The 23,516-nt window shown below is 29.9% G+C and overlaps 2 protein-coding genes and 1 long non-coding RNA gene across 4 annotated transcripts in view; all 3 read right to left on the reverse strand.

Moving 5' to 3' along the window:
* LOC132744152 (tRNA (32-2'-O)-methyltransferase regulator THADA-like) overlaps window positions 1-6,127 on the reverse strand; it is a 45,722-nt gene extending 39,595 nt beyond the window's left edge. Inside the window, exons 1-6 of the mRNA XM_060732770.1 lie at window positions 5,988-6,127; window positions 3,106-3,194; window positions 2,402-2,532; window positions 1,752-1,948; window positions 1,200-1,281; window positions 432-622 (exon numbers count right to left, since the gene is read on the reverse strand). Of these exons, the coding sequence (XP_060588753.1) occupies window positions 432-622; window positions 1,200-1,281; window positions 1,752-1,948; window positions 2,402-2,532; window positions 3,106-3,194; window positions 5,988-6,063 (766 nt within the window). The 5' untranslated portion in view covers window positions 6,064-6,127. The remainder of the gene's footprint in view (window positions 1-431; window positions 623-1,199; window positions 1,282-1,751; window positions 1,949-2,401; window positions 2,533-3,105; window positions 3,195-5,987) is intronic.
* A 4,244-nt stretch (window positions 6,128-10,371) lies between these two features.
* Window positions 10,372-14,410, reverse strand: LOC132744147 (protein unc-93 homolog A-like). The gene is made up of 4 exons (XM_060732766.1): window positions 13,892-14,410; window positions 11,639-12,531; window positions 11,206-11,473; window positions 10,372-10,724 (listed from the first exon to the last, which is right to left on the reverse strand). Exons 2-4 carry the CDS (start codon window positions 12,503-12,505, stop codon window positions 10,456-10,458), a joined length of 1,404 nt encoding a protein of 467 aa, XP_060588749.1. The 5' UTR covers window positions 12,506-12,531; window positions 13,892-14,410; the 3' UTR covers window positions 10,372-10,455.
* A 6,205-nt stretch (window positions 14,411-20,615) lies between these two features.
* Window positions 20,616-23,184, reverse strand: LOC132744148 (uncharacterized). 2 transcript variants are annotated; one of them, XR_009627659.1, is made up of 4 exons: window positions 23,124-23,184; window positions 21,319-21,396; window positions 21,051-21,150; window positions 20,616-20,832 (listed from the first exon to the last, which is right to left on the reverse strand). It is a non-coding gene; the product is annotated as an uncharacterized LOC132744148 (long non-coding RNA). The 2 variants fall into 2 exon arrangements; XR_009627658.1 differs by having other exon boundaries at window positions 20,616-21,150.
* Between the last annotated feature and the right edge of the window lie 332 nt (window positions 23,185-23,516).

A 23,516-nucleotide genomic window follows, 5' to 3' on the forward strand; every position in this document is an offset into this window, starting at 1 on the left:
AGTTCCATTAAAATCAGGTTTCACTGCAATCTGCATGTGTACTAAAATCTTAATTTCAATAAATCCAGTTTTGTTCAGGTTAGTTAAGATGCTGATATTAAAATTATGTCACCAATTTTACATGTAATGCAATTAATACCTTGAATAGCCTTGTCCATTTTTTAATTTGGACAAGACCATTTATCATCATATTTAGGGAAAATTTCTAAGTATGTATTGACTGAATAGTGAACAATGTAGACCATGGTCAGACCAGACTGCATGATGTACCAGTTGATCTTGGTCTGCACTGGTCATATGGGTAAAGTTTGTTACCACCATCAGGCTAAAGGTTTGAATGTCAGTAACTTGATAATTTTGGATAGTACATTTTTGTATATCAGAGTTAAATAGAAATTCTTCATACTTACTATAGTAATATCATATCTTACCTGTTTGTAATATCTTAATGTCAATACTAATAAACTGAGTAACCACTTGTCTGTATGTTTCTAATAAAACTTCATCTTTTAATTTGGTTTCCAAGGCTACTGAAGATTTCTGGCAGATTCTGTTGGCTAGTTTAACAGTTTCCAGACAGTGATGCATTACCTCATTTTGTTGCACTGGGGATAACCAATCACTATAAAGAATATGTAAAATTCATAAGAAATACAGGTCTAGAATTAGGTCCTAAATTCAGATTTCCTAAAATTCCAATTTGAGTATTTTAGTAGTTGAATGTATTTTGAAGTGTTTTTTTTTAACTAAAGACAAGTAGACTAGCAAGGTCATTCTTTAGTGTACAGCATTTTCTCAGGCATAAGGAGTTCAGGCACTCGTAATCATGGCTTATCTTGCTATGTTCCAATAAAAATATGTGTTAGACATGAAAGTCTAGCAAATAGCTACTGAATTAAAGTAAAGAACAAGATCTGATAAAAGGTAATGGTTAAGTAGATAAGTTGAAAATCTATTAATGATCATTTATTTTTCTGTCAAGGTCATTAATCTAACAAAATTCAAACTAAATATTGTAAATGTATTTTTCTACCTCATGTATGTTAATTTAAATCTTGTACAGATAAAACTATTTGAACACATGTATAAACATACTCAAATATGAATACTTAAACAAGTATATAAATTCAACTTTGTCACCATATTCATTTATTTATTTAGATGCTCTAAATATATGCAACTTTAACATGTATACATACCCATAAGAATAAAAGAAGTTGTCTTGTAGTTTTCCAAGGTATGTCAAACTTTCCAAGCACACTTTACTAACACAGTCTTCTCCTGTAAATAGTTTTATATCAACTTGTTATTCCACTGTTCAAATACTCACAATACATAACTTTTCATGACAATAAATAATAAAATTGTTCATAAGATATAATGTTTAACCTTTACTAAACTAAAACCCGAAGCGATTAGCCTTTGCCACCAGTGTAGAGTCAGGCCTGGCAGCCCTAATGTCCATGCAGCCTGTCCAGGGCCAAATAACTTTAGATTTTCAACTTGATATACCAATATTGATGACGGAAAGTACCAAAAATTAAAGCTGGACAAGTCCATTTATAAAATTCAGAAAGTTACAAGTGTTAACTTGTTTATTTAAAGTTAAAACAAAATATAGTAAAGGTAAAAAAGTGAGCTTGTACTGACCTGACGTTAAAAACAACTTAAATGGTTGAAAATTAATTCTTGCAAGTTATTGTAATTTTTTATAGACAAATATGTAATAATTTTGTTCTTAGTTCTCTTACCTAGAGGGAAATTCTCAATAACAGCAGCTATTGTGTCAACATTGTGCCTTAGATCAACTGTGTCAACAAATCTGATTGGTCCATCTGATTCACTATCAGATATCTTTATTGGATGGTTGCATAACTCATGCAGAGCATGTTTGAATGCTGGACCAATCACCTTGCTTCTTACATTTTCAGGCAATCCTTGGAAGATGCTACAGTAGAAAATATTATATGTACATTTCTCAATATAAGTAGCTTTGGGTACAGATTTAAGCTCCTATTACAAGAAGAGTAATGGGCTTCAATTTAACATTTAACTGGCAAGATTACATATAAATCTTTTATTTATGCATTTTTAAGATACACTGAGACTGAAGATAACTTTCTGTCCCAGAGATACATAACTGAAGATAAGTTTTAAAATACAATGTAGTCATTCAACATAAACCATTAAGTAACACAGCACTGGTGGTGCTAAAAAAACACCAAGAATATTAAACTAGAAAAGAAAGGCAATGACAAAAAAATCATTATGAATATGAAGATTTTAAATTATATTATTCCATTAGTAACAAAAAAAATTACAGAATAGGCGTCAATATCACAATTTATAATATAAGTTAAGCTACATGTATAAGGAAATGAAACCTGGGAGAAAGGTATACCTGATTAAAACTCTCCTGCATGGGTTTTTACTGGTACTAATAAAGAAAATATGCACCAAATAGTTTAATGCTAAAACTACATCTTCATTATCTGCATTGTTTTTTATTCTATTGCTGATTTCTTTTGATACCTGAAATAACATACAAACATCTTAACTGAAGTTAACTTGGTTGTTAGAAAATCTGCACTAGTACATAAAAACTCAATATTTGCCCCATATCAGGTTTTTATAATAACAAATAAACTAAACAAAACCTTGTACTTTCAAAACTTACATTCCAGTCCAATTTTAAATCTAAGATTATATATTATATATATTTCATATATCATATATCATATAAATGAGTGAGTTAGTGAGTTAGAATTATCATCAATGAATGATCATGAATTCAAATCTTTGATTTTCAGTTTATATGCTGTTCAGTTAAGTTAGATATTGTGAATAAACTAGAAATTTGTCAATAGAACATGGAGTGATGGACACCCCTACATTCAACTGTTTTTCTACAGATGGGCAGCATGATAGACCTGTGGATGTTTGGACAAGGATAAATTAATATTCTATCTGACGCAATTAGTGGGGCCATAAAGATATAAATATAATTTAAATTCAATCAAAAAAAAAATTTGACTAATGTAACATTGCCAAATATGGTTGACTGATACATCAAACATTTCATGTGACTCAGAAAAAAAGACATACCTTTTTCAAAACTTCAATTTGATCTTTAGCATTTTCAACATTTAATATTTGAAGCAGATCAGATTTAAGGTCATCATCTTTAGGCATACCTGAAAGAGAGAGAGAAAAAAGCCTTGTTTTTTATGCAAAAAAGGGTTAATAAAAAGGACTTTAAAATTGTGTTGAAGTCTAAATAATTAAGACTTCAATACGTTGTTTAATAGATCAGTATTTTGAATATAATTTTAATGTCAATTGTTATTACCAAAAAAAAAAATGAACAACCAAACTCACCACAACATTTAAAACATAAGTCTTACTGTTACTGACAGTTGTGTTTTAAGTCTATCTGTCACGAGTTTACAGATAGCACTTTGGGATAATGATGGATAAACTTGATTCTTCTTAAGATGAATGTGTCAATAACTAAACTTTTTAATTATGTTATTGTATGTACATGTGTATTCTAAATTCTACATGATGTGGCATTATTTATGTTCCCCTTTAGACACTATAAAACGTGCAAATGTAAAGTGCCGTATTTTTTTTCACTGTGACAGAATAAATGAAGCTTATCATAATGGATACAAGAAAAGCATTGATGCAAAGCATCAAAGGGCGTCCAAGCAAGAAATGCAGAAAGTGAAGATGAACTAGTAGACATATGATGACAAGATATTCTTATAAACTTTTCAATGGTTAATTTGTTTTCACCAGAATGAACAGACGAAAGACATTGTTCATTATGAACTTTGATTAGCATGCTAGAGATTAGAATATTACTTGTTATTTCTTCATGATCGTGATTGTTAATATATAGCAACGGATATACATGTATACCATCATTTATAATCCATATGTGTAACGCATGATCAACACCTTGTGGAATTGTCTCTTATTATGTTATCGCTATCATTGAAGATATTAAGGTATCTGTTCACACTTAGTAAAAATATGACACTGGTTATATTACCATGTTGATCATGTTCAGCATAATTGTTTATTATACAATAATTGTAATATCTATTTTAATATAAAATATACAGATTTTATGAATATTGCTTTCCTCTCTTTTTTGTGTTTTATGTGCTATTTTAATACTTGTGTTTTATGTGCTATTTTAATACTGAATTTTTACGTTTACTACTCTTTTTTTATCAAAATTGTAAAATAAATTTTAAGAATTCAATTGTCATATTGACCGACGATTATAAATCAAAACTTAACTGGAAAAAGTCAGTAAATTATTCTTAATCTTTCAATATATAATATTGTTTATTCTTAAACAATGTACATTTGTATTTCTCTATCATTTTTTAAATTATCAATCAATTGAATACTTCATAAAATCTAATTTGTAACTTTGAATAATTCCTCGGCATCTTTACTAAACACGAATAACAAATTAAATAAAATGTTTCAAAGTTGATAGTGTCATATTAATACCATAAAATGTACCTTCACATATTTATTGTTTTTATCTCATAAAGATAAAATGAATTTGCTATTGTTTTTGTTGTTGGTTTTTTTCGAATTGTATGTTATGTATAATAATGAGTTCATCTGTGCTTGACAAACATTCATTTTGGAAAAAAAACTTATTTATCTGTAAAATATTTGTTCTGTTCTGTAACGATATCAAACATCTACTCCAAAACCGGGTGAGACCGGACAATAAACGTGTGATACTATTCGCCGGTTACTAGTAAATTCCGGTCAAAATAGACCGGGAGAGACCGGGAATTACCGATAGCAGTACATCCCTCTATAAATAGATTTTCGGAATGTTTAGGTCATCAACTCATTATTGTATTTTAACATACCATAATAACCCACTGTGTACTACAAAATGATAAATAAAAAAACGAAGAGACGGAAAAGGTTATTTCATGCATTGCGAAATTCTCCAGTTCGCTATTCATTGTACATATCGAGACATTATTTTTAATCAAGCACCCTCATACCGATCGGAATGATCGGCTTTAATTATGTGGTCATAATAAAAGGCTCGAGAAGTTGCTGTCGCCCATTCACAAAATCTGATTTCATTCCATAAGGGCGCCGCGCTTCGGCGCGGACGCCAATAAGTTTTTCATCTTTGGCAGCACACCAAACAAAATTTTTGTAACACCAGCACCACCAAATCAATACTCAGCAGGAATAGCTTTTGTCCAGTAAACTGATCGTCCGGTAAACATGTAGGATCCCAGTACAAAAAATCGAAACTGTAAATATCTTTCTTACAAACATTCATTACATTATACCAGAGACATAGATAACAGAGATAGGATACTTCCTAGCCAGTTAAAATATCACGCGTGCCTACTAAACTTAAAACTTGTAGCAAGTAAAACTTATTAATCAGATATCAAAATCAGTAAAATAATACATTTTCTGAAAGCTTATGCATTTGTCTATGGCTGCAGGTAAAAATATTTACAGTTCCCATTTAAATAAATGTTGTATCATTTTTTAAAGAGAACTACTTAATATTTTTTGTTACAAAACTATTCATATGACAAAAAACTGGCTCAGTGGGTATGTTCTGCCATGTTTTTCTAAGTGAAAGGCATGGAAAGTTACCAATATTTTAACATGCAGCCATAGATGAAAGATTTACCTTTCAAATGGTATATAATACTAAAGGATCAGATGTACATCCATTAAGTTTTATTTGCTACAAAATGCCTAATTTCCCACTTTTTTATAGGCATGAGTGATATTTCAATAGGGTATATAGGAGCTGCTTATCTTTGTTATCTATGTCTCTGATTATACATTTCATTTTATGCAGAACACAGAATAATATGCAGTAAAAACAGAATTTAGCAGTGTTCAACCTATAAAATATAATTTCTGGTGTCGCGAAAATTAATGTTAAATAAACTAAAAAGCAAACATACTATGAATGGAATGCACAATATTATTGCTTAATTTGTCTTTAATAAAGAGTTCTTTTGTCAGCTTAAAAGCAGGCATTTTTCCAACAGATTTTTGTTAATTCGCAAATTTTACGATCGCTTGTTGTCCACAATGTGCTTGTCACGACGTTGAAATATAATGTTACACTTTAAGTTAGGTGTGAAGCTACTAAAATAATTGACGCTTTTCCAGAAAATCAATATTTTTCAATAAAGAAGATATCGAAAGAACAAGATCACGTTTCATTTAGATAATTAACCCCCATAGTTTTATATATCTTGAAAATTTACTGATACCATTGAATAACAGAACAAGACTAAGTGCATATACACAGAAGAAAAAATTCAAATCAATTGTCTCTGTGCCTCTATATACTGGCCTCAATCCGAATTAATGCAATAATGTACAAAACTTTGATTATTTACTTTTGTAAATAGTATTATACCCACACATAATCTCCATAGACTTGAAGGAGCGTGGTTTTCAGATGAAGAATAATGATATGCTGTTCCAATAAAAAATAAGCATTTATACCCTAATTAATATGTTTGTAAAAAAGTGATTATAGCGTACATTCTTATATATACACATTTGTTTTTCCCTTAGATTTATCCTTATTTTGCTGAAATGCCTTTTTTTTCAAAATGACCCGTGGGGAGTAAAATGAAATTTTATCCAACTTGTATCTAAATATTACGGATGCTGAGTTGGCTTATCAGAATGGAAGAAATTCCTGTAAGAAGTTGGATTCTATTAAACTAAATAGTATATCTAAATCTGTCAACTTTGATTTGCCAATCCTGCTTTTTTGAGGAAGTCTTTCAGTCCTTATCATCATCACAACAGTAGAAAGTAGTGCTCTTGATGTTTTATGTCTTATTCTTAGTTTATCAAACTTTTGTTCATAATTTTAATAAGACATTTTTAGTATTCTTTCAGTTATCTTAAATAATAGAATTGTATACAAATATCCTGAACTTATTCTCATTATTGTGGGAATATTATCAATTTCATTCTTGTTTACATGTAGGCAAATTTGGCAATTTTATTACGTAATGTAAAATTTCCAAATAGTTTTGATGAGAGATGATTGCCATAGTAATGTTTTACCTATCACTCTTGTTTTCAGTAACGAAAACATTATTGATGGGGAACTTAATATTTTAAACGCTTTAAAAGAACATTTTATCAACATTTTAAATATAATAGGAAAGACAAAATTTGAAACTGACACTTTTTCCAAATTAAACATTATCTAGATGAAATATTGTCGTTTCATAATGATATAGACTTTATCACTCCTATGGGAGTCAAAATATCATGTATTTTTTTAAAATCCACAGGGTTAGATGGAATAAGCCCATAATATTTTAAATGACTGTGGCTGCAATAAAATCTTTAATAATTAACAATATATACAGATAAATTAAATTAAAAGATGCTTATATTATTCCTGTTTATAAAAAGAGAAATAAGCAAGATCAGGGTAATTACAATCTTATCTCCATTTTACCTACCATTTTAAAAGTATTTGAACGTCATATCGCTTACCAAATGTAATCGTTTTTTTAGTAGACACATATATTACAAACAAAATCAATCAGGTTTTCGTCCAAATCATTCAAGCCATATTATTATTATATTTATAATTATTATTGTTATTATCATTATTATTATTATTATTATTATTATTATTATTATTATTATATTTCTTGATATCATGCAAAGTGGCATGGCATAAATTCATGTTTCTATTTCCATCACTCATTTAAATTATAGAGGTGTCTGAAATGTGGCATACCAAAGTTTGCATCATCATTGTTATTGAAAGCTCAATAATGTAGACACAATCATATCATTCCACACAAGTCTGACACTAGCATCTATACATCTAGTCATAAATACTGCTACAGCAAGTTTTTATAAACAAAATATCTTTCTTGAATATTTTATTAAATTCCTATCAAGATAGTACATTTGTAGTTTTCATTGTTCTAATTAAGGAAAGTCTAGAACAAACTAAATGTAGAAAAAAAAGATACCTGCTGATTTCACCTGCTGATTTCCTCTGCACATTTCTTTACAAGATTTTGGTTCTTTTAACAGCTATCTGTTATGCGATTAAATTAAGGCGTCATAAAATGAGACACTCTCTCAAAATTCTAATTAAGTCCCGTCATTTGTTTTCTCATTTACGTCACACGGATTCTCTTACTTGAAGACCGTATCATAAGCCGCAATTCATGGAATGGCATGAACAACACCATGATCATCGCCGAACATGTATTATCACATTCACGTATGTTTCCCATGTTAAATTTTACCCCATTGAATTTGCTTATGCTTGTGCTAGGGGGCGTGGGTGGTAGCATATACACTTACCTATAGGCTTAACCAGGACTGATCGTGCACTTGTCTAAGAAATTTGGATTCTTAAATTTAAAAGATCGTGCATATTGGTTGTGTTGGCCGTTATATAAAGGCACATTCAAAGATCCTTATTTTTTTCTCCTCTTTATAAAGGGCAAATATTAATTTCATATGTACGTTTAAATAATGGTTAAGAGCATGTTATGTGAAATATGAATGTGAAATTCTTTGTCATAAATGTAGCTAAATGTAAACAAAGTAGCTAGTATTTTGACTCCCATCAGTGTTACTGTACTAATTTGCCGAAAAAAAAGATGGCTATTTTACTGTTCTAAATTTTACCACTCTAACGATGCCTATTAATTGGCATTCTGTCATTTATTTACATCCAACGCTTCACCTCCACTTTCGAAAAGAAGTTAAAGGAGACGGATGAGAAAAAAAAACAAGAAAAAAAAAAAAATAGACGAGGAATTCATACAGTAGTACATTGACATTGTGAGCAATAAAAAAACAGCAGGGCCTGTGTTTCAGATTCGGCATTTTTTTTATATTAAGATGGGTTTTTGTTGTTGTTGTTGTTGTTGTTGTTGTTTTAAAGAAGAAAAAAGTGAGAGAAAAATCTTTTCTCGAGTTTTCAACGATTATTTTAATTATTTACCAACATATAATGAAAAAGAAAAGGGAATGTTACTGGCACCTTTTCAAGTCACGTTGACATTTAATTCACTTTTATGTCATTAAATTTCAACAGCATGCTCTTCTTTCTCGAAAGGCAGTAGCTAAGCTGTTACAAAGCTTGTTTTTTAATGTCAATTTGATTCAATTATATGTATCTAAACCGTGACAGATGAGTTATGCTTTTAATATATGACTTATCATATATGGAGAACGTTATTTGTGTATCAGCAATGTTTTTTATGTGCTGCTTGACTTATTTAAAGCAAAATATGCATGCATATAACCATAGATTAAAATTAAGACCGTTGTGGTGTATGGAAGAATTAAATTAGTTATTTTGATGAATTATTTTCAAATGAGTTCGGTAGAAAGAAAACAAGACCTGAAAATAATAAATAATTGTAATCGAAAACGCCTGAACGGACGCGTCTTTTTTGTATGTATTTGATAAGATTATTAAATCACAACTAAATTCACAAAGTATGATTGTCTTTTACATTATTAACGTATACAAACCAGTGTGACTGTATTTTCATGGATAAAGCACAAGATTGTCTTCTACTATATTAAGTTACTAAAAAACTACTGAGTTACAGTTAAAAATCAGTACTTAAATATGATATATCATAACACATATAAATAAGCCTGATATTGGCATTTTAAAATTATTGATTGACATATCTTAATAAAAAATACACACATTTGTAAATAAGTTCGTTACATAAATTAAGTGTTGATATAGATTATAAAAAAATTGTTATAGTTTAAGACCTGCTAAACAAAGTACTCAATTATGTATAGAAAATATATCGTTGGGGAACTTAAAAGCTTTACTTTACATTTTCTACCCGATTACTTTTAACAGCTTTTGACAATTCTGCTTTTTTAATTGAAAGAAATGATGCTACAAACTAAATTGCGTGAAAAGATGAGTATAATACGATAGGAAGAGTTATCTAAAAGCACAATCATGATGACAATGTCGATAGTTGGCATCACTATTGCGAATTTACGACTCTTACGATAATTCACATGTTCTTGTAAAGATCATTATTTGGTTTCATTTCAAATCATATTGTGGTATGAATACATACCATGCACGTATTGAAATGATTGTCATACATAGGAAATAATAAAATATGAACTCAGGAAACTATTTTTTATCACTCGATTGCACAAGCATGTAAACAAACCATAAATTATCTTTGAAGTCGATATATAGTGGCTCTAATATTCGGCAATTTAAGTGTATATAGTTGAACTATTTGCAATCGATAATCTTTACATGCCTAATCCTAATGAAAATTGATATACTTGAGTTTGCAAAGCTTTTTACTTTATTGAATCAAATGCATTGCACACAGCATGTAAGGAAATTGCTGTCATTTGTACCAATGTTTAACAATTAGCAGTATTATTGTCTGGATTTAGTTTATTTTCTTCGTCTGTAATGATTTCATTACAAGGCTTTGCTGGTTTTACTCTTATTTCCACTACAAGATATGAAATCATTGCTACTATAAGTAAAGTAATGGCTATTAATAATTTTGTTGACACACAGAGTATGTTTCCATATACAAAAGGCATGGTGAAACCAATGGCTTTCCACGTATGATAGTTGGCAAATACGACTTCTTTCTTGTCCGGGAATAAAAATGCAATTAGAGCTGAAACAAACAAAAATAATTATATCACTAGTGTATGAAAAACTAAAGAGGCACATTTGTACATTCGCTTATGAAAGTAAATTATTTAATTGACAAATCACATAATAAACAGTAAATATTAATGTACATGTTTTCTTAACCTCCAAAATATGACTTGTTAAAACTTGTTTAAACCGCCATAAGGTAGTCAGTATAGATATATATTTGAACGAATAACAGAAAAATACTTAATAAAAGATGCGTAACAAATATAAAATTTGAATAAACAACTTATCCACATTTCAATATTTTACCGATAAAAAATGTGTTCAATAAACGAATTCATCAATTCAACACTACATGTATTTGAATACTAACAGTCATAATAATGGTTAAATGAAGTATGATTTCTTCATTTAAATAATAATAATGATAATAATAATAATAATAATAATAATAATAATAATAATAATAATAATAATAATAATAAATATTTTCATACCATTTGACTGGATTTGCCAAATGCCTTCTGACACACCCCAGATTACAGGTATCAGATAGATAAACATGACGTCTTCTGAACTGGGCTCCCATAAAAATAAAGTGATAAGAATTCCGAGGCTGAAAGCACCGGCGATTGTAAATAAAATATATCTTCCTGTAAACTTTGAGATTCTCGAGACAACGAACGCGAACAGTGTTGTAGATGTTCCGTAGGTTGCCATTACGAACCCAAGCTTCTGTATTCCTAATGGACAACTTATAAAAGACTGAAATAAAAAGTAAAGAATTTAATGATTTCAATTTTCATTTTTTTCCTGTCAAAGATTTAGTTTCATACACGCCTGATTTATAAGCTTCTAATTACATGTAGTCTTTTAGAAAACGGTTATTCATAAATAGAGAAAATATTAATCTAATTTGATTTCTTTTACCTTTGTATAAACAGTCCAAAGAAGAGCTTGCTCCATTGCCATAAACACTATTAATGGTAGCAAAAGTAAAATGTTAACATCGGTTAAGCCCTTTCCACATAGTGCCAAAGTTCTACAAACACTACCTTTATATTTCAACCTTTTCAAAGGGGGCAAGAAAAACAACGTCAAAAGCACACCGAATATGTCAAGACCTAGAAATATTCCTAGTAGAATAAACACAACGTCTCTACCAGGTTCGTCGATATGTGTGGCTTTAACTAACATAGGACAATCTGCACTGCCACACAGTTTATCAGTAATAGTCATATTATTGCTTATTGCACTGCTTGATATACTGCTATTGTAACTTCCCTGCTGCAGGACCAACGAAGATATAAGGTTTCCCGTTATTTGCGTGGTTTCATACATCGGAAAGAAAATTCCATTGAATTTACTCAGTACAGCATGCTTATCCTTAGATGTTCTTCCTGCGTAGGAATAAGCCATGGTAGCGAGATAAACACTTTGTGATGTCCACATTGGTCCTGCTGTTAAACCTAATAACACAGATGATGGAACTAATGTCGCAAAGATTGGATAAAAATTAGTTCCTATATAAATCACGTGACATAAGAAAGATATTACTAACACCCTTTTCTCGCCAAAAACATTGATGATTGCAGGTGCAATGATACCTGAGATAATTAAACTAGAGTACATGCATGACAAGGAGATAATTCCAAGACCATGCTTCTCGTTCAAGCTGCTCTGAAGATTTTGTATTGCTAAGTAAGAAGTAAATACTGCTGTAAAGGCAACTGACAGCACGAAGGTATTTTTGTATTCTTTCCGAGTAGATTCCTTATCCATCTGATTTAAATCCATTGTTCCATCAATTTTCCATTTAATTTCTGAAAGAGCAAGTATCAAACAAATTAGCACTTATCTATACAACTTGTATCCATATGTATAATTTTTAGTTTGTAATTACATGTATAATACGAAGTGACAAACAAGTCGTAAATTATTTTTAAACACCACATGTAGTTTGTTTGTTGACTTGATCTAATGAATTAAGTTTTGATTATCAATATGGCAAAATGTAAATACAGTGGCATATACCACAGGTTATTTGTATACGAGTTGTACATACGTACTATAGGCATACATGTGTTTAACGTTAAATCTATAAATAAAACTTTCAAGATAAGCTATTTTTTTCCGTTTCAAAAGCAAAATTTATGCTATGTTTAAAAACAGTCTGTTCTGAAGCAAAAGTTCATTGTAGATACAGAATCATTGGATTATTATTACTCCTTTTATGTTAATAGCAAATTAATACGTATTGTTTAAACCACTTATATGCAAAGCAGAAACATAAATCCGTTTTTCATAAAGGTGTTCAAATATAAATAAATTTAGTCGTATGGACACTGCATTTGAAACTGCTTCAAAAATTTCCGAATAATTCACTAATAACTTTAGCGGTTGCCATTGTCAAGCTTAAGGAAAATAAAAATTTATTACTACATTTATAAAATGATAAACGTTTAAGTGTATTCAATACACGTCAAGTCTTATATATAATACATCATAATGATGCAACATCAGTTTATTCTTTTGTTATCGGCAGCATACTGCACTATTATACTCATACAGTTTAAATCTAGATAAATATTAGTTAAAATATAATATAGTTATTATTAATATATTTAAGACAAAGAATATACTGTGTCGTCGAGTCCTTATACTACTGCCATGGATATACAGTACATTGTATGATATAAATCTTCCTTATTCCATCATCATGAATTGTACATGTATACAAAAAAAATTAAATAAAAATAATAAACATAATATTTGATTAATGGTTTGTTTTAGAGATATATTTTCCGAATTATATGAAGGCATATAGAATTTTTATTGGCTACCTTTTCAAGCCTGTAGAAAAGAATAAAAGATATATCATTGTACATGACATTTGATATGGACGGATATCATAATCAAACCGTTTGATTTTTATACACAGCTTCGTTTTAGAATTTAAACGCAATATCTGAAATAGTTTTTATTCAATATAATCTTCATATTAAAACCGTCGCATGAGTGACTTGCAAACAACGGGAATACATTAAGTTAAAATTTTAACAACCTCTCTCGTTAAAGTTCATTTAAATCTGGTGCCAACATCAGATATTTTAGAAATCATCCTAACCTTTAAGGCTTAGACAAATATATTTTTAGTATCAATCATAACAAATTAAAACTTACTTCCAGCTCTTCAGAATATTATATTTCCCTGCGTGTTAATTGTAAAATTTTAAAACAAGAAGTATAGCTTTAAACAAACTATACTGTAAAGTAATTATTTGTTTGTTTTTTGATCAAAGAAATACGCTTTAAACAACATGGAAGGTTATGTTATTTCGTCAAGTAATATTGAAGCAAATTTTGCTAATTCAACTCATTGCAATCCATTCTTCGACAGGTCGCTGTCATATTAAAAATTTCACGCAATGCTTGCTACAATAACAATGTGGTCTCAATATTTGTCATCAAAACATGCAGCTTACTTCCGTTTCACTTCAACTAATATAGTCCCCATATGAATAAAAGATAGCAACAGTTTATACACATGTCCTGTGTAACTGATTTTCCGGTTAAGGTCAGAAAAACGTTCCATTTACAGATTTGCACCAAATATGAAGTATATATGCACCGTTATCTGATGTAAAATATCCTTTTATCACTCTAAACATTATGTCATGACATTATAGGTGACATCTATTTAAACCTTAGATAAAAGATGTTGACAATCCAAGGGCGGCTTCAGGGGAAAGCGAAAGTTGTGTTCGTTCACCTATAACTTATGGTTTTTGATTGAAATATCAGTTAAAATGTAAATTAAAAGAGGCACTAGGTTATTCTTTATTAAAATGATAACGCCATGCAAGCGTGAAATCAACGCTGACGACTTTATACACATATAGTTGCTTCAAATTGGGCCAAACAATATCCATAATAGCAACTATTAGAATTAAATTCCACCCTGTTAAATTCCGTCCGGAATCAATTTCTGTAACCGCTCCATCTGAAGCATGTTCTGAGTCCCCTATAATACTTCTGTATTACTATACCATATTTAAATAATAAAATAAAACATGGTACATATGAAATGTATAGGAAAATCACCTTAAGCATATTTTATCGCCTGATAAAGCACCGGTTGATTTAGCTTTTTGATAATGAACTACAATGTTTTATCCTGATATTTAATTATTCATAGTCATGTAGCAACTTAGTATATCATGACTTATTAATTCCTAGCTGTTGCATGTTAACGATATATTGGAAAAGAAATGTAAAAAAAAATGTTTAACATTGTTGTTGTGTACTGGTCCATTCAGTCATGATTAACGTTAAAATAATAGTTAAAGTTGATCGGACGAAAGATGATGTTTGTGTGCTTATTGTCCCTATCTTTTAAACTGGACGTGCTCGATAGGCAGGTCGGAACAGTGCTGAACTTTATATCATAGTTTTCAGAAATTAAGAATACGGTTTACTGATGATATTTTTGACAATAATCAAGTGATCGTTTGATTCCTATTAGGTATGGCTGCACATTATTGGACCAACATGGCTCAAAGCTCCTGACTGGTTAAGTGTTGCGGCGGACGATTTGAAATTATAACCTGTATCTCATTCCACATGTGTTCTATTGGATATAAGAATTTAGTAAGCGAACTGGCCAGTCCATGCGCTCAATAGACTCCCTTTCTAGTTAGTCCTTGACCACCCTGGACCTATGGGGGCGAGCATTATTGTCCATTTAAATGAACTGATCGCCGCTTGCTCCAGCTCCAGATGTAAGAAACGTAAGCCACTGAATGACAATAACCCGGTATTTTCACCGTATAACAAAAGACATGTGTGATTGTACACCTCATCAAAAACATAAAAATATTGGGATACATGCTTTCCATGCTACCTAAACGAGTTGTAACGGATAAGTCTCTCAAAACATTGCTGAATCAGAATTTTCAAAAATTGGAAAGAAATCTGTTTTATATACTTGTGATAACATAAAAATTTACTAATGGTGCAAAAGATGATTAGTATATCGGAATGATTTAGAACTCTTTATCCATTTTACATAAATATGTAAACATATATAACAGTAAAAGGTAACAATAAAACAGCATAGGATACATACACCACTATTAAATTCTTGATTACCTTTTACACATCAAGAAGTATCTAACCCATAAAGCGGTTTGTGACTTGCAAACTGTCAAAAGCAAAAGTGTTTGACTATGAAAAGAATTATAGATATTTTATTTCAAAGTAATCTATGCTAGCATATATACAAAATAAGTTATGAATGTTTGTCGTCGGCGGTACATCCTTATGGAACCTGCTTTTTACAAGCTTTAAGTATCCAAAAGTCATTCCAAGCCGACGGCAAACATATTTACAAATGAAAGATGTATTAATAATCTATGCAATAAATATTACCTTAATCCATGTTATCTAGAGATCTATAGAAGCACATCTGTCACAAATTCAATATTAGTATGCTAAGCTAAAACAAGATAAATCTGCCCGTTACGCGACTGCATCAGGAGAGAAATTCGCTATGCATTTATACATTGGACATGAAAGGCGAGATAGAGTCCAAAGAAAGTTAAATAAATATAAATACAATATTCCAAAAATTAAGTATAAAAATTAAATTAAAATCTACTCATGCACTGATGTTTAACTTCCTACTAATGCAATGAAGTATGACAAAAGTGTGACATGTTGATGTTTGTTCTTTCTAAGTATTTCTTTGGAAGGTATAGTTTGTCTAAACAAGAATACAAAATTGTGTAGAACTGTCTTTTGTCTTCTTGGAGTCGGGGTTGTGAATCGTATTGTGTATTGAATTAAATATCTGAAATAACAAGGAAAATATTTTATATTGAATATAAGCGTTAAAATTTATCAGTTGACAAGAGTAATCGTTTTAATTACATTTATACTTATTCTAAAAGGATAATATTGAATGTAAGCGTTGAAATTTGTCAGTTAATAAGGCTATTCCTTTAAATAGCTTTTATGATCATTTAAACCTTAAAATGAAACAGTTATGTATTGTTAGGAAATTTGTTTCATATCTACAATGTTTTCGTTATATGTATATTGCCCCTAACTGTACCGTTGTTTAGCATTTTTTTGAAAATGATATATTTACCACTAATGCAATCGGGTGGGAACAATTCTTTTCTAACTTGGAATATAACGGTTTTCCATTGACATATATTTCAAACGAGCCTGAAATAAAATTTATAGCATTGCATAAATGTTAATAGCTTATTTAATTTAACTTTTAACATTCAATCATATTTATTTGCTTGTATATAACATAAAAGTACATTGAACATAAACAGGCGTAAACTATTTTGTTGATAAAGCTATCATAATATTCAAAGTTATGACAGTAATCAAATTAGTTTATGAATGAAAATTTTCCACTGTATCTTTTTGAATGTGAGTATCACTCCTTGTCGATAATAGCATTTCACAAAGTTAAACAAATACTTCATGCACTTAATAACAATGATAAATGGTTTTGCAAGTACCATCGAAAAATATTAATAAATCAAAACCATACGACATTTTTCAAGAAACTTTTCGGATAACCCTTGAATTTCACATTTGTTAAACACATTTTATTAATAATTTATAGAAATGAGTTTTCAATGTGTAAATTAATGTTCTATAAAATCACCTTTAATTGAAAAAGACCCGGTGTTGCAAACGGCCATTTCTCAATGACCCTAGGGGTTTTATTTCAACATGGTGGACAATCACTGGAACATTTTCAATGCCAAATATCTAAGCTTTTTGTAATATTGTAAGAAGATTTTTTAAAGCTTTTACTATGTACATGTAAATATATGGAAAATAAATGACCCCCATAGACGGGGTCCATTTTGACCCTATGGTTTTTATTTGAAAAAACAAAGATTTTTTTTAGTTTTGACTATATATAACAGGAACGAAGTCATAAATGAATTTTATGAGTGTCACACTGATTATTATTTAGATGCATTGAATGATTTTCGTTGTTCCAGTGATAAATCTGCCAAACACTGTGTAAATAATTTTAGGAAAATAATAAGCTATGTTAAGCTATTACTGTGTTGGTGAAATTATTGACTGTGCAAAAATAAAAAGAGGACATTGGTAGACATCCAAATCCACAAACATTCAAGAATGTAAAAAGGGCAAGATCGGACATGCCGTTTTGGCTTTCCATGACCACCTCTGCAAAAAAAAATATGGTGTTTGACCAACACCAAATAACAAGAACAAATATCTCAAACAGTACGAAAAAAAATAAAAATGAATTAACATGGATACAATATGTCTTTTGAGAATTTTTTGACAGACAATGCACAGGTAAATGAGAATGATTACATTTAATGCATTAGCAGTTCATTAAACTCCAATCCAAATGAGATACGTGTAAATCAGAGTTGAAAGCATGCAAAGCAAACACTGACATTCAATTTGTCTTAGATTCGTATGCTTGTGCCTTGTGAATTGTTTCATATATAAGTAAATCACAATATGGTATGAATAATCTTATGCATGCTGCTTCAAAAGAAGCAAGAAATGACAAACTAGATATAAAAAGGCAAGTAGGAGACATTAAAAATGTGTTTTCGATCAGTGTTGAAGTGAGTGCACAGGAAGCAGTATATTTAGTTTTGAAAATTCCCTTAAACAAAAGTACAAGAGACGTTGTTTTGGTAAATACTTATGTACCAAACCAAAGAGTACAATTGTTAAAGTCAAATTCTGCTCTTGATGAGTTGCCTACAGACTCAACAGATATCATGTCAGATAACATGATAAAAAGATATTCAAAATGTCCAAAAAACATCAAAAGGTTTTAGATAACAATGCTGATATAAGTTATCTAGAACAAAATGATGAAAAACATGCTGGTCAGGAAATGAATATTTTTTTACTGAAAAGTGGTAACGCCTTGATTCAAAAATCATAAGGTATGTAAGATTGATGCCACTGTAGGTACAGTATAAATGTACTGGTCACAAGATTGTCTATCGCTGTTCTCAAAGAATCTCTACAAAATAAGATCCAAAATGATTACCTAGAAAACAACCATTACTTGTAATGCATTGCCAGTTCTACTTTAAACCCCCCTCCCAAGATTAAAAGGTATGTCATGCTGTAGTATAAACTTTGACCTTCACCTGCCCCAATTACATATACTTCCACCAAGTCAGATAATCGATTCAGAGCCCCTCTTGTGTAATTTTGGATTTTCCATATGGAAGTGCAGTGGGAACTTGTGATACTCTGATCATAAAATTGTATTTCTCCAAAATCCAAAATCTTTGCACCTCAACGCCTATCTAGTCTACATTTGTATCTAAGGAAAAGCAACGGGCTTTCGCCCAGATGATTATCTACATGTTACAATGTCAAATATATAGATCTAGTTTGTTATTGTACAAGTATTTTACATTTATATTGCATTTGTTGTTACTGTGAAATGTGTTTCCTTTTATAACAAACTCTACTCATTAATCTCATTGTATACATGTACTACCCAGTCCTTTTCTATTTGTTGCGTGCGGTTTAATTATATGTCATTTCATAACATGGTTAGTAATTCTTCTCTAAAATGGGCCTGGCGTTCATCCTAGGGCCTGTCTATTAAAACGCGGACGCCTTAAGCGGATAATATAAACATATAGGGAAAACGCGGACAATATAGACAAAGAGGAAAAAAGCGGACGATATAGATATATAGTGTAGACTAATTGGTGATGATTTTGGGCATTGATGAAGTTTATAAAAATGATGTGTAATTGGGTTTATACTTTAATATTTAAAAATGTTTTTTTTAGCAAATTTGGAGATATATAAAAGTAATTTATGATTGCATGTCAATGAATTTTATAACGTTATATGACACATTTTTGGACTTTCTAAATATTGAAAACTAATAACTGAAGCAAATGGATCAAATGAATGTCTTAAGAAATACAATGATGGTACTAAATTGGCAACAGCTGTATGTAATTAAGGATATGTATTTCATTTTGGCAATGTTTTTGTCTGTCTTTATGTGCAGTAGGCGGACAAAATTTACTTCAAAATGACAGAAATAAATTAGTACTATTAAACCTAATACAAGCGGAGTAATTTGTGTAAAAGAGATAAAATTGAAATTTCCACAAACTTTTGTTCTTAGATAAATAATTTGATTTGTCTTGTATTTTTACGCTTATGTTTTTAACATTAATTGATTAAATGTTATTAAAAATCAAAATATAGAGAAGTCAATGTTGGGAACTATTTATTTCACTGTTCTTCGGTTTTCCCGCGATATGTCACAAAATTCGAACAACAACAACATGTCGTACACCCAAGAAAAAGAAGAAAAGACAGAAAGACATTATTTGCTTCTTGCACAGTGTGTCTGTTGCAAAAAAGTTCTAAACCCACTAAAGGTACTTCAATGATGTTTGTAGTACTGACAAGCAACTGTACAGTTTCTTTTAACTGTTTAAGATTGATTCTCACAAATTGTTCTGCCAAGTAGATTTGACAAAATAAGACATCCTACCAAATAACAGATTGAATAATTTAGATGTGACACTGACCTATAATTGACCTTTTGTTTAATTTGAAAATGAAATGTTTATTATAATTTCCCTTTATCTTAATGTACAATATCAGTGTATGTTTTCAACAATTATATTTGAAGTAATTACCCAGCAGGCACATCAACGTTGTTTCAACGTTGAATTATGGTCAGATTTCAACGTTGAAATAAGGTTGGATTTATATTGGGATTTGAAAGTTGAAACAACGTTGAAATTTCAATGTTGATACAACGTTGAAGTTTCAATGTTGATACAACGTTGACGTTTTAATGTCATTTCAACGTTGAAAACCCACCATACTTTAATTTTTGGATATAAAGCAAAGTTACCAAGTTTAACAAAATATCAAGACAATATTAAATACTTCAGATATTTTATTTAAAAAATACAGTTCAAGTGCAGCTAAAATTCACTTTGATAGTTTGAACAATTAAGCTACAATCTGTTCCAATCTTTTCTTCTAGATCTTTCTTGGTATGTCAGGTGTTTGAGTACTTCTTTGGCTGTCTCTTACTGCTTCTGCAAATAAAAATAAGAAGTTGTTGACTTGGTCAATCTCAAATTATACATATAATTACTCAACTTAGTGATTTGTTTTTATCTTAAAATGCTTTTCTCTAAGATTTACATCATAAAACAGCATAGAAATTGAAACATAGCTAAGTTTCATATTGACAGCAAATACTGTATATAAGACAACAAAATCTTTTTAAAAAGAAGCTATTTAAAAGTCTCACCTATGATTGGTAAGAAAAACTGCTCCCCGTCAGTTCCTTGCAGCATATTCCCAAGAAATTAACATTCTAGGCTCTAGCTAAGACCATTTTATGCAGCATCCTGAAATCAACAAACATGTAAATTTTATATTAATAATGTTACAGGAATATTCAGAAAATAATATATTTTAAGACAAGATAAATATCCAGTAGTTGAAAAATTTATACTTTGTATTGTAAATAAATTCAAATATATAAATTAATAAGAATTAATTTCAATTGAACAAACCTGACAGTCCTTTTCATGTTGAGTGTATGGTATACAGACTACAGCTGCAATACTCTAAATTTCAGCCAGGACCAGAATCTAGAATATAAAATAATATGTAATAAAATAGAAATAGATTTATTATTCCCTATAAATTTACGACTATTCAATTTTAAAGTTTAACAGTCAACTTTGTTATTTAACTTAATAATAATGTATTTTTTTCAAACTAATTAACACTGTATAATACTATCACTAAAATATAAACATAGACATAGTTATATATATTGTCTTGGGACGTAAATTATGTGGGCCGAACTACTAAATAGTTAATAGGTTTAAATTTTATAATTGATTAAATTCTAATTAGGATATTGTACAGACAAATGTTTAATAATATGCAAAATAAGTTAAAGAAAGACAAGATTTGTAAAATCATAAATTGCCAAGGACATCAATAACTTCATGCTTACAATGCCTACCGAACCCAAATCATTCAATTAGGTCGCGAAAACGTGTTAAATCAACTCAAGCATGTGTTTTCATCTCTTATTTATTTCATAAAGTAAATTAAAGTAGAATTTAAAGAATAAATAGTAATATTTTAGAAAATAATCAGTAAACTAAAGCAGGGCTCACACTGGCTCAAATAAAATAATAGCCAATAATTTCAACTTAAAAAAATAATAGCCAAACGTTCAGCGGACTATTCACGAATTAGCGATTAACAACATATTAAGCAGTTGATTAAATAAACATTACATTTATATAAAACTTTCAGATTTATAAGGATTCTCAAATAAACTGATACATTTGTGTATATTGATAACTACCTTTCTTTAAATAGAACCACAACTTTAATTGTTATTTTAGAACAGAATAAAAACGTTATAATTAGTATAATTACTGTATAACAATAATATTAAAGATTCATTATAACTTTACATAATGCTGTTATCAGACAACTTTTTTTGTTTGTTCTAGCTATAATCACTGTCAATTTCCACATTTCACACAGAACTTGAGTAGATCTAGGTCATATTAGCCTATAGAAATAACACAAGTTTGCAAACTCATTCATAGAATGCAGCCTTTTTTCTGAATAATTTACTGAAAAATATCATCATCACCAATGTAATACAAATTTTCTGCCATAGTAGTAAAGAGTTTTAAACAGAACATAGCTTATTTCACCTTTAAATAAATATCAAAATTATCGGTGTCGCGAAAATATGTGACAATCGGATTTTTCCTGTTTTCTGAAGAAATATTCACAATTTTGGTTGTTGTGCAAACAGTTGTTTGGAAGTTAATACTTTTTAAATATTTTACCATTGTTTTCCACTGGCGATTTAGTCAAGTAGCTTAAAACAAAAAAATCAAAATTTGCAATTACTGCAATTCACGGTAAATTTTGGCATCTAAATTTTGGGTAAGTCAATATCCAGTTTATCAATTTTAAAACGATTTTTGTGACTAATTGACGGATACTTGATGGCTATTATAAATGCTGGACAATATCTTTAAAGTACTTATACAATTATACATCTCGCATGTATTTTATCACCTCGGGCAATATAGTTAGCAGCACGTGACCGGTAAAAAGTTGACACTAAATCAAATGCACCCCGCTGGCGTTAATTGGGTCTACTGCATTCATTATCGATTTTTACACCTTATATAAACACTGTTGGAAGTAAAAAATAATCGCCAGATTTTGTAGCCAAAATGCAAAAATAATCGCCAATCTTATAAAATAATCGCAAATGGCGACTATGGCGACCGACAGCGTGAGCCCTGACTAAAGTAAAGCATGACGGTAATACCTTCGAAATCCAAATAAATTGCCAATCGTATTGTTTTCAAATTTTCCAAACAGCACCACCATTTGCACGAACGATAATCATAGACAACAAACAAAATCATAGACTGCAACAATTACTTCCCCTGACCAACGGGGTTTTGATTAATATCAATTTATTAATTAGATCATCTAATATTATTCATAAAGAACTAAAAAATAAAACAACAAACAACAAAACATATTAATTAAACATTTAAAGCGTTAATATAAAGTGAAAAATTATTTCCAACTTTATTTGTTAAAGCGCTAATTTTGAATATACTAACGCAAAATTTCGTGACAAAAATCACTTACAGACTAATTCAATAAAGGAATAATAACACAAAATTAGTGGTATAAAAGTTTATATAATGAT

The sequence above is a fragment of the Ruditapes philippinarum genome, unplaced genomic scaffold (assembly GCF_026571515.1).
Source record: "Ruditapes philippinarum isolate M1 unplaced genomic scaffold, ASM2657151v2 ctg283_1_1_1_1, whole genome shotgun sequence".
Lineage (NCBI taxonomy): Eukaryota > Metazoa > Mollusca > Bivalvia > Venerida > Veneridae > Ruditapes > Ruditapes philippinarum.